This window comes from Hyaena hyaena, unplaced genomic scaffold (genome assembly GCF_003009895.1).
Source record: "Hyaena hyaena isolate Hyena2069 unplaced genomic scaffold, ASM300989v1 scaffold_325, whole genome shotgun sequence".
NCBI classification, from domain to species: Eukaryota; Metazoa; Chordata; class Mammalia; order Carnivora; family Hyaenidae; genus Hyaena; species Hyaena hyaena.
In genome coordinates, this window is record NW_024080957.1 from 40,205 (window position 1) to 53,672 (window position 13,468).

Genomic DNA, 13,468 nt, shown 5'->3' on the forward strand with positions numbered 1-13,468 from the left:
TGCTTGTTTTTTATTCCCCCTTTTAATGTGGCTACTAGAAAATTTAAGATTGCATCCTTGGCTCACATGACATTTCTACTGGACCACGCTGACTTTGAGTCAGGCTCTGAGTCTGAATGGATGCGGTATCCTTAGCAGGTACCGCATCGGACACACATAGCGTTCCTTCCTACGAACGTACTACAGGAAAGGGTGACTACAGTGGTTAACGGGATGACATGCAGACAGTTTGGTGACACCTCAGACTCAGACACAGACTGTGATGCGACCAGCCATTATCCCTCTCAGATGACTGGTTTGACTTTGTGACATGAAGTTCCTTAAAACTAGACAGGGCAAACGAAAGGGATATCTTGATGCAGGCATCCCCACCAGGCACCCAGCCCTGTAGCACGTTCACTCCAGAGCATTTAGCCCAGGACTTCTTTCTACAGGGCAAAGAGATTACCTGCTGCTGGTGATTCTTAGCATGCCCAAACTGATTTTATTTCATCCTTCTTGATGTAAGGGGCTCAAGCCTTTTTGGGTAAGCTGCCTGGACAGAGGTAGTAGAGTTAGGATTCAAATAATTTTAAGCTTGATGAACTAAGCAACATTTTATCAGTGGCTTTCAGCCTTGACAGCATATTAAAATAACCTTGGGTCTTGGGGAGCTTTTAAAAAATACCTGCGCTTGGCTCCATCTCAAACCAATGAAGTCAGAATGAGGGGAGGGGTGGGGAGACCTTCTCTCTCTCTCTCTTTGTTTTAGGGATTATTATGTTCTTGCTCTCTATAATCAATATTGTTGATGGTATTTGTTCTTCAGTGAAAGAGAAAAAATAGGGTCACTTCTATGATTTGTTACTTCCTTTTAGCTGGTGTCTTAAACTAAATTGCTAGCTCACTTTTACCCATAAAGTCTCCTGTTGCCCTTTTTTTTTCTTTTTAAAACATGGTTTCTATGTTTCAGCTCTCAGCTGGCCTTGGCCTCACTGAGATTAGTCACTCCCTGCTTCCAATTGACTCACTTTCTCGGCCCTTTTCCCAGAAGCACCCCCTCCATGCTTCCCCTCCTCTGCCTTACTTTCTAGTTTCTTTGATTCATCTCTCCACTCCTTTTCCTCATGAGCTTCCTTCCTCGTTGTCCTCAAGCTAACATAGTCTCCTCACATTGCATCTACAAAGATATCACACATATTTATCTTGCCCTCCTCTTTTATAGCCCTTTTAAGAAATTTTCCAGCTAGCAAAACACTGATCAAAACCCTGGACCCAAAAAAGGGAAGCTCATATTGGGTGTTTCCACAGTTCAGTTGTAGACTTGGTGAGCTTGCACTCATGGATATTGTGAGGGTATCGTGGAGGGAGGGCATGCTCTTCTTTCTGGGAATCTATTCACATAGAGCTTCCTTTCGATGATCGTGACATGGCTCCCAGAAAGTTGAGTGTGTGGGGCTCATCCCTGAGTGTGTACTCCTTCTGGCCCGTGTGTGAGCCTGTCTGCCGACCCCATAGTGAGGGATAGGAGGGCTGTGAGCAGCCTGCATAGACTTCATGTTGTGTCTGTCCAAATGCTTTGGAAGCTGGCTTCTTCCTACCAAGATACCTGGCTAGTCCCAGAGAAATAATTGGGATTCTTGTATAGAACAGATTTCTGCTAATCCCCTCAGCCCAGATCAAGTCTCATGAGAACTCAACTTGACAAGATTTATTTGAAATCCAGCTGGCTTCTGATATACCTTTATTGGAAGGTTGCTCATCCTAGGCAGTTTGCCAAGAAGGGTATTGTGTGTCCTATGTGATAAGGATACTTAATGAATAAAAGTAATATATGTGATTATATATTGTATATTATCCATAAAATATTTTATATTTATATGCATATTTATATACATACACACATACCTGCAAAGTTCTTCATTCTTCATAATCTACATTTCCCTGCTCCCGGCAAATCTCCACCTTCTTACATCTGTGTCTCCTATCCAAGGAGGCACTGTCCTTCTCATCCGGTCTTTATGCAATTCTGGTGACATTTTCAGCTCCTGGTTTCACTTTTTCGACTACACTGGGTCTCTCCTTCTGTCTTGTGGCCAGCAAGTGCATGAGTGATACAAAGAGAAAACAAAACAAAATATGGTCGTTGCACCAGGCAAACGAGAGGACAAGATAATCACATCTGACTTAACATCAATAGAATTTCCCTGACTGCATGACGCCTCTAACTTGTGCTTTTGGTTCTAGGAGCTCGCGTAAATGCCAAGGACAACATGTGGCTGACCCCACTGCACCGGGCTGTTGCCTCCAGAAGCGAAGTGAGTGATTATCTTATATAATCTAGCACCTCAAGGCCACAGAAAGAGAAAAATGCTTTCTGCTGAATTCGGGATTGTTGCTTATGAACAAAAGGCTTTTACTTCTAATACAAGAGGATTTACCAAAATTGAACAGTTGGTTCTTTTGAGCACCTCCTTCATGCCAGGCATAGTGTGGGGTGGGGGGTGGTAACTGGAGTAGTCCCAGGTGGACAGCGTGGTCCCTGACTTCAGCAAGTCCTCGGTCTGGAGCGAGTGGCAAACATGTAAGCAGATCAGTACAATATCATAACTTAATTGGAGGAAGAACCAAATAACTGTTTAAAAGAGAAGTCTTCCAAGAAGATGTGTCAATTGAGCTGGTCCTTAAAGGATGAGTAGGGGCTTACCAGGCCAGTAGAAGGGGGGAGGGTGGAAGCAGGACAACATGCTAGAGGACAAGGGCCGTGGACATGGACAGATGGCGGGTTCAGGTGGCTATAGATGGAGCCAGGGATGCAGTGGAAGCCAAGTCTGATGGCAGAGGCTGGGGGTCCTCTGAGCAGTGGGGTGCGGTCAGGCAGAGATAATCATGAACTTGACAGGACTTGGGACCTTGTGGAATGAGGTAGAAGGGAGGTCAGTGGATGAACGGTGATGCCATTGACTGAGAAGGCCGAGGCAGACGAGCAGGGAAGGGAGGCTAATCCGTCTGTCTGAACATGTCACGTTTGGCAAACATATTACCAGAATGTAAGCTCCATAAGGGCACAGACCTGTTTTTTTGTTCCTTGATGTATCCCAAGCCTGGGACGTTGTAGGTGCTCATGAAAGAATTTGTTTTAAATTCTGGACGTACAGGCAAAGATGGTTAACAGATGCTCATTATTTATATTGGTCTCGCACTTAGGAACTGTGAGGATGGTTGTTGAAACTATAGCAAATGGATCAGCTGGTTCAGGGAAAGTATAAGAGATGAGAAGAGAAACCAGTGTGGGGGAGGTGTGGCGGGGAACGCTGGTGAACATAAACCTTGCAACCTGGTCAGAGGGGATGCCCACCTTCCAGGGATACAGGAGGAGGCTCTAACCTAGGAGGCACTTGTCACTGGATGACTAGTCTTTGTAACTGATTTTTACCAAATAAGGCTTCTCTGCTACTGGAGAAGGTGCTGTTTGGCAACTACCTGGAAATTTCACAGTATACTTAGAAGATGACAATTAACTCAATGCTCATAATTTTCCTTGCTGTGCTGTGTGATCTGAGTTTTTTTTTTTTTTTTTTTTTTTAAGATGCCAGTCTATTCTCGTTTCCAATAGCCCACATGGAATGAAGGAGACAAATGATCCTAAGTTGCCTGACTCAGATCCTGGAGAATCCCATGGTCCCACGTTTCATTTCTGTTTTACCTGGGAAAGCAGGGACAATGGATGGGCTGCTTAAGTTTGTGTGACCAGTGTCATGAGACCAGTTCCTTCCAGAGTATTCCTTGGTCTTTTAAGACTACTTGATCCTCAGTAAATTTCTTTTTTAAGTATTTTTCTGAAAACTATGGATTTGATTCCTCTTTTAACATGAGCCAGGTTTTTTTAGTTAAAAAAAAAAAAATCACCTAGCACTTCCTATATGCCAGGCACTGTGCTTAGGATGCATGTAGTCTAGTGGGACAGAAAGATATAAAACCAGATGATTTCAAAACTATGTGGTCTTCTCCAAGTGATCTCCCCTTTGTTAGCTCAGCTTCTTGCTTTAAATCCTCAAAACATACATTTGCCAGCAACCATCAGCTTACCTTACCTACATGCCTTTAGTGTATTTGATTGAGTTTAGTCAACCCAATGATGAATCCTTTATGTCTCAGAAAAGGCATTTGTTGCTTCTCTAAGGAACCAGCTCCCTCTGCAGGTTTGCTGAGGGAAAAATATCCCTTGTAGGTGTCTCTCGTTAGGAAGGACTTAAATGCAAGCTGACCCTGAGTTGTAGTCAGGGTCATATCTTCATATTAATATCTGTCACAACAAATTGAAAAGTGTCTTATGAAAATTGAAGTCTCTGTGACCGTAATTGGAACAGACCGTGGCCATCTGAACTCCAGCACATTTTGCTGTGGAAGTCCTAAATTCAGATTTTCTTCTTCCTCTGAATTGGATCCAGTTACATGATTTTTACATTCCATTATATCTCCCCTCAATAATAGCTGAGGGAAGAGATGCAGGCTCAAGGGGGAAACAACAGAGAAGGTTTGGATCAGTATTTTGGAACTTGGCTGTTAGCATTTGCCAAAGGGGATATGTGTGCTCAGCTTGACAGTTGGCACATTGGTCCATTGCTCAGATTGGCAAGCACTGGTATGACTTACATGCATATGAATTAAAACCCATTTCTTCATTGAAAGGTTTGTAAACCCTCTACTGTCCTCAAAGCCCTTTGCCTCTAAAATGTAGGGAATTGATGTTTTGGGATTCAGAGTTCAATCAGGGACCCAGTGACTTACATGCATATGAATTAAAACCCGTTTCTTCATTGAAAGGTTTGTAAACTCTCTACTGTCCTCAAAGCCCTTTGCCTCTAAAATGTAGAGAATTGATGTCTCAGGGTTCAGGGTTCAATCAGGGAACCAGATCTACCATGAGAGATAAAGAATAAGATATTTATTGCAGTAATTAGACCTCGTACAATTGTGGGAGCTGCTGGAGAAGTTTGTGTAGGGCTGTCACCTTGGTTTCTGTGCAGGTGACTTCAGGACTGAAGTCACTACTGGCAGGCAGGGTCTGCAGTTGCAAAGATAAGCTGGATGTGAAATGGGGGAGAACAAGAACCCACTGGAACCCCTGGCTTTCACTGCCTCAGCATTGCACATTGGACTTGGGAGACTTGCAGAAGGAGCTGTGTGCTTCTCCTTAGAGCTTATGGGCACCTGGCCCAAGGACGGGAGAATCTGAGGGAGATACTGCAAGTTCTGAAGAAGCACCAGCCATGCCCTGTGCCAACACAGGGATCCAGCTGGCCAGTGATGGTGTGTGCAAGCTGCAGCGGCACCCAACACACCCATCAGGCTGTGGTTTCATCTGTGCCCTCCAAAATCCAGGCAGATTTCTCTTGTGGCAAACAGGACTGGGAAGGGGACTCTGGGAAATGTAGTTCAGCTTGGCTATGTTGGCACAATATAAAACTATCACTGAAATTGTTGTTCTGTTCTAATTTAAAAGATGTTCTGGGGGCACCTGGGTGGCTGAGTTGGCTAAGCATCTGACTTCAGCTCAGGTCATGATCTCATAGTCCATGAGTTCGAGCCCCACATCAGGCTCTGTGCTGACAGCTCAGAGCCTGGAGCCTGCTTCAGATTCTGTGTGTGTGTGTGTCTCTTTCTCTGCCCCTCCCCCGCGCATACCTCTGTATCTCTCTCTCTCTCTCTCAAAAGTAAATAAATATTTAAAAAAAGAAAGACATTCTAGATAGTTTCTTGAAATGAGTGTCACACCTATTGCTTGTCATTATATTTCCAGCATCTAGCCTGCTCAGTAAACAATTGTTTTTTGAGTGATTCATTTAAGGCTGGATTTCTTTTTTTAAAAAAATTTTTTAAATGTTTTATTTATTTCTGAGAGAGAGAGAGACAGACAGCGTGAGCAGGGGAGGGTCAGAGAGAGAGAGGGAGACACAGAATCTGAAGCAGGCTCCAGGCTCTGAGCTAGCTGTTAGCACAGAGCCTGACGTGGGGCTTGAACCCATGAACCATGAGATCGTGACCTGAGTCGAGGTTGGACGCTTAAATGACTGAGCCGCCCAGGCGCCCCTAAGACTGGATTTCTAACTTAAGCCGTGTTAACGTGATTCTGTCTAGTTAACATAGAACTGTTGTGCACCACAGAGGACGCTGATGGTAATCATCCGTCATGCATGCAAGGTAAACGGACTTGAAGCTTGTTTATGGAAGTGGGGCACAGGAAGCTGTGTAGGCCACCAGAACCTGCAAGGTCAGGGTGAGTTTCAAAATTGTACGCAGCCCAGGTATCAGTAGAAGTCAAATATACTGGTATGAGTCAAATTTTCTGAGCTTTCTTTCCATCCAGGCAAGTTTTATGTTCAGATTTCTATGCCTGGGAAAATAATATCCGTTGCTAAATATATTTCCTGAGCCTGTAATAGCAATAGAAGTATCAGATCATAATATTCATTAAACATCCACCCGTGCCTGACAGCATCTCCTACACAGACAGGAAAGTAGGTCAAGATGTGGTCATACCTGCTGAAGATCACGCAGCATAGACCGGGCTCTGGAGGTGAACCTTCAAGACTTTTCTTGCTGCCGATTGGGCTGTGTTATGTGCTTCCTTCTGATGCAATTCCCCTCTTCCTCCTCCCCTCCTCACGCCTGGGATTCCCAGGGAGGAGGCAGCCAAACAAATCATTGGAGCCATAGCATTGTCTCCTGAGGGACTCCTCGGAGGCGTCCTTCACCACCACTCTCCACCGCCCCCCACCCCCCATACTTTCCCTGCTGAGGAGAAGTGAAGATAGTCTCTTGCCAAAATATTAGGGAAACATATTTTGAGATTCTAGATAACATAGATGAGCAAGATTTGGGGCTTCTAGGGAGAGTTTTCTGAAGTGTGAATTACTTCTGATTGTTCCTCCTGTTGAGCTTATTCTTACTGCTTTTTTCTGTCTTAGAAAATTAACAGCTACACAGGACAGGAATTAAATGCATATGAACCTGGACAGTTTAATACAATGTTCATTGGAGCTTACCCAGCGGAAGACACTGTTAAGTGTGCTACAGAGACCTTGAAGGCTTACAGAGTGTGTCTTCCAGGACATGGTATTTAGGGCAGACACCCGGGCACACAGCCTGCTGTGGCCTACGTCCAAATGCAGCCGGCCTTTCACACATGCCTTTTCTTCTAGAATGAACTGAAGGTAGCACCAAAGGAGAATGGCTGAACTTTGCACTTTCCTGTTCATTTGGTTAACACCGTTAAAAATGATCGTATCCTGTCTTTAGGCTGTCAAAACAAGGATGTTGGGTCCAAATAGATATTTTCAGCATGAACATTTATTGAAAACTTAGTGTGTGCTAGGCAGTATGCTAAGCACTTTCTATGCATGATCCCATTTCAACCTCTGAGCCACTGTTTCAGACTGATATTGCTATTAATCCTAATTTAGGAAAGGAAATCTCAGAGAAGTTAGGAACGAGCCTAACACAACCAGTAAGCGGGGGAACCTGTAACTTGAGAATCTGCTGTCTTAACCACCATGCTCTGCTACTTCCCTCAGATCACATGAGCACCCTCATGGATCCTGCTCCTCCAAAAAAAATGGGTCTACCTTTGTGTCTGTGCAGACAGAAGTCCCAATAAGTGTAAAAATGTTTCCCAGAACCGAGCAGGATAAGCAGTTTATCTTATAGCTCAAATTTTAATACTTTCTCCCTTTCTCTAAATAGCATTGTCATTATTGTGAGCTAAATGCTAGTAGACAGGAGGATTGGAAGAATTATATGGGAGACTAGAATGTTACTGCTTTCCTTAAATTATGTGTCTGATTATAAAAAGATGATCACATATGGGACATAGTACCTGGAATGGGAAGAAAGTAAGCACTTTATGGCCTATTAGAATGTAGATGAGTGATAACTCAGATTTACTGTGCATTCATACTATCTGGGGTGCTTGTCACAAGTACCTGTTTTAGAACCTCATCTCTAGAGATTCTGATAAAGCCTGTGGTTGTGCCCAAAAATCTGCATTTTGAAAAGATTGTGATGCATGTGGTCTCCACAGTGCACTGGGAACTAAGGTCGAACACCAGGAATAGCATCTGGCCTTCCCTGTGTTGACAACGATGACGATGACGACTACTACTACTACTACTACTACTACTACTACTTCTTCTTCTTCTTCTTCAACATTTATTCACTTTTGAGAATAGAGAGAGACAGAGTGTGAGCAGAGAAGGGGCAGAGAGAGAAGGAGACACAGAATCTGGAGCAGACTCCAGGCTCTGAGCTGTCAGCACAGAGCCTGATGCAGGGCTTGAACTCACAAACCATTAGATCATGACTTGAGCTGAAGTTGGATGCTTTAACTGACTGAGCCACTCAGGTGCCCCATGGCCTTCGCTATGTTGAAAGCCAGCACTTCTTCAGCAGTTGCCTTTGAGTTCTTTCATAGCCCAGAGTCCCCAGTGAGCCCCCTTTGTACTGCTAGTTCTTAGAATAATTGAACTCTAATAATTATTATAATAATAAGGGGCAAGTTTAATTTAATAATGAGTGCTTTTGGAGAAATTTTCAATTCATTGAACAAATTAGTTGGGTACCGATTTTTGCAATTCTTTCAGAATATGAAATTGCTGTAATTAATAGAGGATGAAAGCCCCCAAATGATTCCAGTAATAGAGTAAATGCCATCAGGACTTGAGGGCAGCCTCAGGGACATCAGCCTGTGGTAAATGTCTTGTTAATACTTGCATATTTTTACTTAGAGAGTTTACTTACGGTTATACCAATGCATTTATTCTACCCACATTTACTGAGTATACAGTATGCACAAGGTACCTGCCAGGCTTTGGGGAGAGCACAGAAAATTTGGTAAGACTCAGACCCCGTCTAAAGCAATTTATAGTTTATAACATTTGACATTGCTTATGCCTGCAAGGACTCCGTATAGTCACAAACAATTACTTTTCCATGAGTAATTTATGACCAATTAAATGCAATGCACATTTGGAAGTGAAAGAACAAACATTAAGGGCAACAGTTTTTAAGACACATGCTTCCTATTTCTTCTCATCTTTTCCATGTGTGCTGTGTAAGTTTCTACTTCTTATTACAGGGTTGGGGTGGCCTTTCGTAAAAAGAGAAAGTCATAAAAAGTAGAAATAGAGTGACTGCAAATGCCATCTCCAACTCCCTTCTGTGTGACATCCCATGACAGTTCCTCACCTATTATTTCCATGATTGATGGAGCACATGATTGATAGGAGGGTAATCCGACTAGGTCTACAGTCCTAAGACTGAAGGCTAACAGGGCTGATGCCTCCATTCGAGAGAAATGCTGGACTCCCATGTGCTTGTTCATTAAAAAAGAAACAGTCTTTTTGGTAGCCCTACCCACAGTGTGGCTTATGTACCTATCTAAGCCCATGGGCTTTTGTCTTAAGACAAAATAAGAGTAAGTCAGTCATTTCACGCCTGCTAAATTTAATTAATAATAAAGGAATCGAGTTCAAAATTTGTCTTTGTCTTTTTACATTTTATTATCCTACTAAATACTGTGTATTGTATTTTACAAACATTGACTCATGATTGATTTGAAATCATGTTTTTTTAAAAACTGGCTCTTCACCACAGATGGTTTAAGAAGTGCTGTTTTAAGTATCTTTTCTTGATTCAGAAAGTGTTCAGCATCCCTTGCCGCACATTAATTTTCTTTTTTTAATGCTGATTTTTTTATCTTTTTGAGAGAGAAAGAGAGAAAGTGCACACATGTGAGCAGGGCAGGGGCAGAGAGAGTGGGGGCCAGAGGATCCGAAGTGGGCTCTGTGCTGGTGGCAGAGAGCTCAAGAAGGAGCTCAAACTCAGGAACCATGAAATCATGACCTGAGTGAAGTCAGGTGCTTAACCGACTAAGCCACCCAGACGCCCCTAGTTTTCTTTTTATGTTGTAAGTGTCTGTCAGAGCAGGCTCCTAGATACCAAGTTTTTAGCTAGTGTGTGATACTAGGAAAGAGAGACTTCTTTTGATTACAAAAATTATTCCCTTCCTAAATCGCCATAAAATTGCTCTCTCTTAAAACTAGGGTAAAGCGCTTCCAAGATTAAAATTTTTGAAAGAGAAATGCAATTTTAAAGAAGGAAATTATATTTTCTTTTTAAATCAAAGCTTTGTTTTTACTGAAATATTATATTACATTTCTATTAATGTTTAAGCAGGTTTGGCAGGCTAAATGGAGTTAAAAATTTTAAATAACTAAAGAGAATTAACATTTAAAAGAACTTACGTCAGCATGTTTGGCTGGAACTGTCCAGTGAGTAAGCTCTGGCCTGGTAGAAAACACATGAGCCAGGCTCTTACTCAGCCAGACCGCCAGATCACTCCCCTTGACTGTCACCTTGCCTATTACATGAAGCTGCCTTTCAAATGAACAGGCCAGGCCAGATGACCCCTGAGGCCTCTCTCCTTCTAATATCCCATGTCTATGAAGTTAATTCCATGATCATTTTAGAATAGTTGTATTTTCACTAAAAAATGGTTAATTTTGGGGGGTGCCTAGGTGGCTCAGTCAGTTAAGCCTCTTGATTTTGGCTTAGGTCATGGTCTCATGGGTCATGGGATTGAGCCCCATGACAGACTCTGCACTGATAGCCTAGAGCCTGCTTGAGATTCTCTCTCTCCCTCTCTTCCTGCCCCTCCCCTCCTCACTCTCTTCCAAAATAAGTAAATAAACATTTTTTTTAAAAAGTTAATTTTTGGAAAATAAGATACTCTACTTTGTATATGCTAAGTATTTCTTGATATAGTCTTTTCTTGTCAAGTAAGATGAAAACAATGCAATCCACTGCAGATAGAGAAATAAAAATGAAGAATGGCAAAGCTAAAACATTATATAAAAGTAGGTAAATAAAGGTAATGGTTATTCTAGGCATCCTTGAACTATAGCCATTGAGTGTTGGTATGAGAGACAAATTAGATGAAGTTGGCACTCACACGGGACTTGCTTAAAGTTCACATGAAAGGACACTTAATAGAGACCCTACCCAACTCTTTTTTTTCCCCATCCAATCAATGAACTTGAGCCTTTAACTTGTCTAATTGAGGGGGTATAACTTGGATGTTGGTTGGGGCACTTGCCTTCTAAACAGATGTAACTGACTGGAAACTGTGTACCATGTCTTGTGCAAAGTCTGACGTTCTTCCAGATTCCCAAGAATTCCTGGAGACCTGACTGTTTGGTTGCCTGGGTCCACAAGCCTGCTCCTGATGTTTGTTTGGTTTATGTATCAGCTTTCTCTTCTTCATGGCCTGCTGACTCTCTTCCTGCCCAAACATATATCTCTGCCCTGAGGGTACCAGGGCCCGAGTCCTCTCTCCTCTCTCTCTGCCCTCACCCCTTCCTTCCTACCGAGCTCCAAATGCTGCTTGCTCTATTATGCCCCAAAATGCAGCTTGGTACATCCCCCCCCCCCCACCAAATTCACTGTAGACCCACCCCTGTATAGCAAGGACTGAACACAGAGGCCTCTGCCCTCCTTAGAAGACTATTTGGACTCAAAACAGTATTTTTTTCATGCTGGTAAATAACAAAATTTTATTTTAACCAAATTTGATCATTTGCAATTTGGGGTAATTCAAACAAGGAGCTAGATGGACCAGGGCATCTGCAAATTTTTTCCATCAAGGGCCATATAGTAAATATGGGGGATTCTCTCTCTCTCTCTCTCTCTCTCTCTCTCTCTCTCTCTCCCCCTCTCTCCCCCTCTCTCCCCCTCTCTCCCCCTCTCTCCCCCTCTCCCTCTCCCTCTCCCTCCTTCCCTCCCTCCACTTCCTCCTCTCTCAAAATAAAAAATAAAATAAAATTTTTTCATGAATTCATTTTTCTTATGTCCAAATAGTATTAATTTGTCAAATGTTCATGTATAGTTGCTGTTTTGTTAGTCTATTCTGAATTTACACAATATTTAGTGCAAAGCAAGAATCTGTATAAGTACAGTAAAATAACACACAAGACAAAGGAATTAAAAATATAGTCTATATTATTATTGGCTGTGAATATGTGCAATACCACTTTTTTTATTATTGCTTTATGATGGTTATCTCTAAGTTTTTTGGCTATATCTCTGCAAAACTTTTTCAGCATGCATCTTCAAGTTATGCATCTTATTTATTTATAAATTATATATAGGAATGACTATCATTAGCTAATATTTCAAGTATATCACAATATACTTAGGGTGAGACTTTTCATTTATCATCGTCATGCATAACCATGTAGCTCATAGACTTTTGATGATTTTCCTCTGTTTTGCCCAAGCTCTTGTCAGATCTGATTAAATTCGTCATTATTTTTACCTTGTAATGTGGGTGATAGAAACCTTTTACTCAGAGCAGAACTGTCAGCTCTGTGACTGCACATTATTTACACTTGCATTTGTATTATCATCTTTAAATCTGCAGGTTCCTTGCATAAATCTTGCCCGTGTTAGAATGTTTTTAGTTTAAGGTTAGTTTAAGTTTAATATTTTAAGTTTAGTTTTAGTTTAATATTACAATCCGTAGATTGATTTGGCAGGCCTATCATTGTGCATTTCAGTGCACTCGGAGCAAATGAAAGGAGAGGGCAAGCCTCATGCCCTCCGCATGTGGAGGTCCCATTGTTCCTGGAGTGCATCTCATATAGTGCGAGGTGAGATCATCTGTGGAGCTGAATGAAGGCACAGTCCCAACCCAGAAGTTAAATACCAGCTAAAATGCTTTCTTTTGTTTTTAATGTTCATTTATTTTTCAGAGAGAGAGAATGAGCAAGCATGAGTGGGGGAGGGGCAGAGAGAGAGAGAGAGGGAGACACAGAATCCGAAGCAGGCTCCAGGCTCTGAGCTGTCAGCACAGAGCCCAACGCGGGGCTCAAACCCACAAACCATGAGATCATGACTTAAGCCGAAGTCGGACGCTAAACGCTCAACCAACTGAGCCACCCAGGTGCCCCTAAACTGCTTTCCTTTTTAAAGAAAACAAACATAAATGGAGGTTCCAGTATTTTCTTTCCACACCACAGTAGATTGTATGTACATCTCCATAAATCTCACAAATTTTGAGACCAAAGTTAATAAAAATATCATTATTTTCTTATTAAATCTTAATCCTTATACTGTGGCATAGCTTTTCTCTTGTTTATTTCTTTTTCATCCAGCTAGCTTTTAAAGCAATCTGGGGGCATCTGGGTGGCTCAGTTGGTTGAGCATCTGACTCGTGATTTCGGCTCAGGCCATAATCTCATGGTTGGTGGGATCGAATCCCATGTGGATCTCTGTGCTGACAGTGTGGACTCTGCTTGGGATTCTTTCTCTCCTCTCCCTCTCCTTCTGCGCCCTCCCCCCTCTTGCACATGCACTCTCTCTAAAAAAAAAAAAAAGAATGTGACTAATGTTTCTTTCACTCCACACCATGGTTGAGTGTTAAGAAATACAC

At 42.3% G+C, this 13,468-nt stretch overlaps 1 protein-coding gene across 2 annotated transcripts in view; it reads left to right on the forward strand.

The window, feature by feature from the left end:
- ANKRD44 (ankyrin repeat domain 44) overlaps positions 1 to 13,468 on the forward strand; it is a 154,726-nt gene that overhangs the window by 7,304 nt on the left and 133,954 nt on the right. For both annotated transcript variants that reach the window (XM_039248951.1, XM_039248952.1), the window contains exon 2: positions 2,227 to 2,297. In XM_039248951.1, the coding sequence (XP_039104882.1) occupies positions 2,253 to 2,297 (45 nt within the window). In that variant the 5' untranslated portion in view covers positions 2,227 to 2,252. The remainder of the gene's footprint in view (positions 1 to 2,226; positions 2,298 to 13,468) is intronic.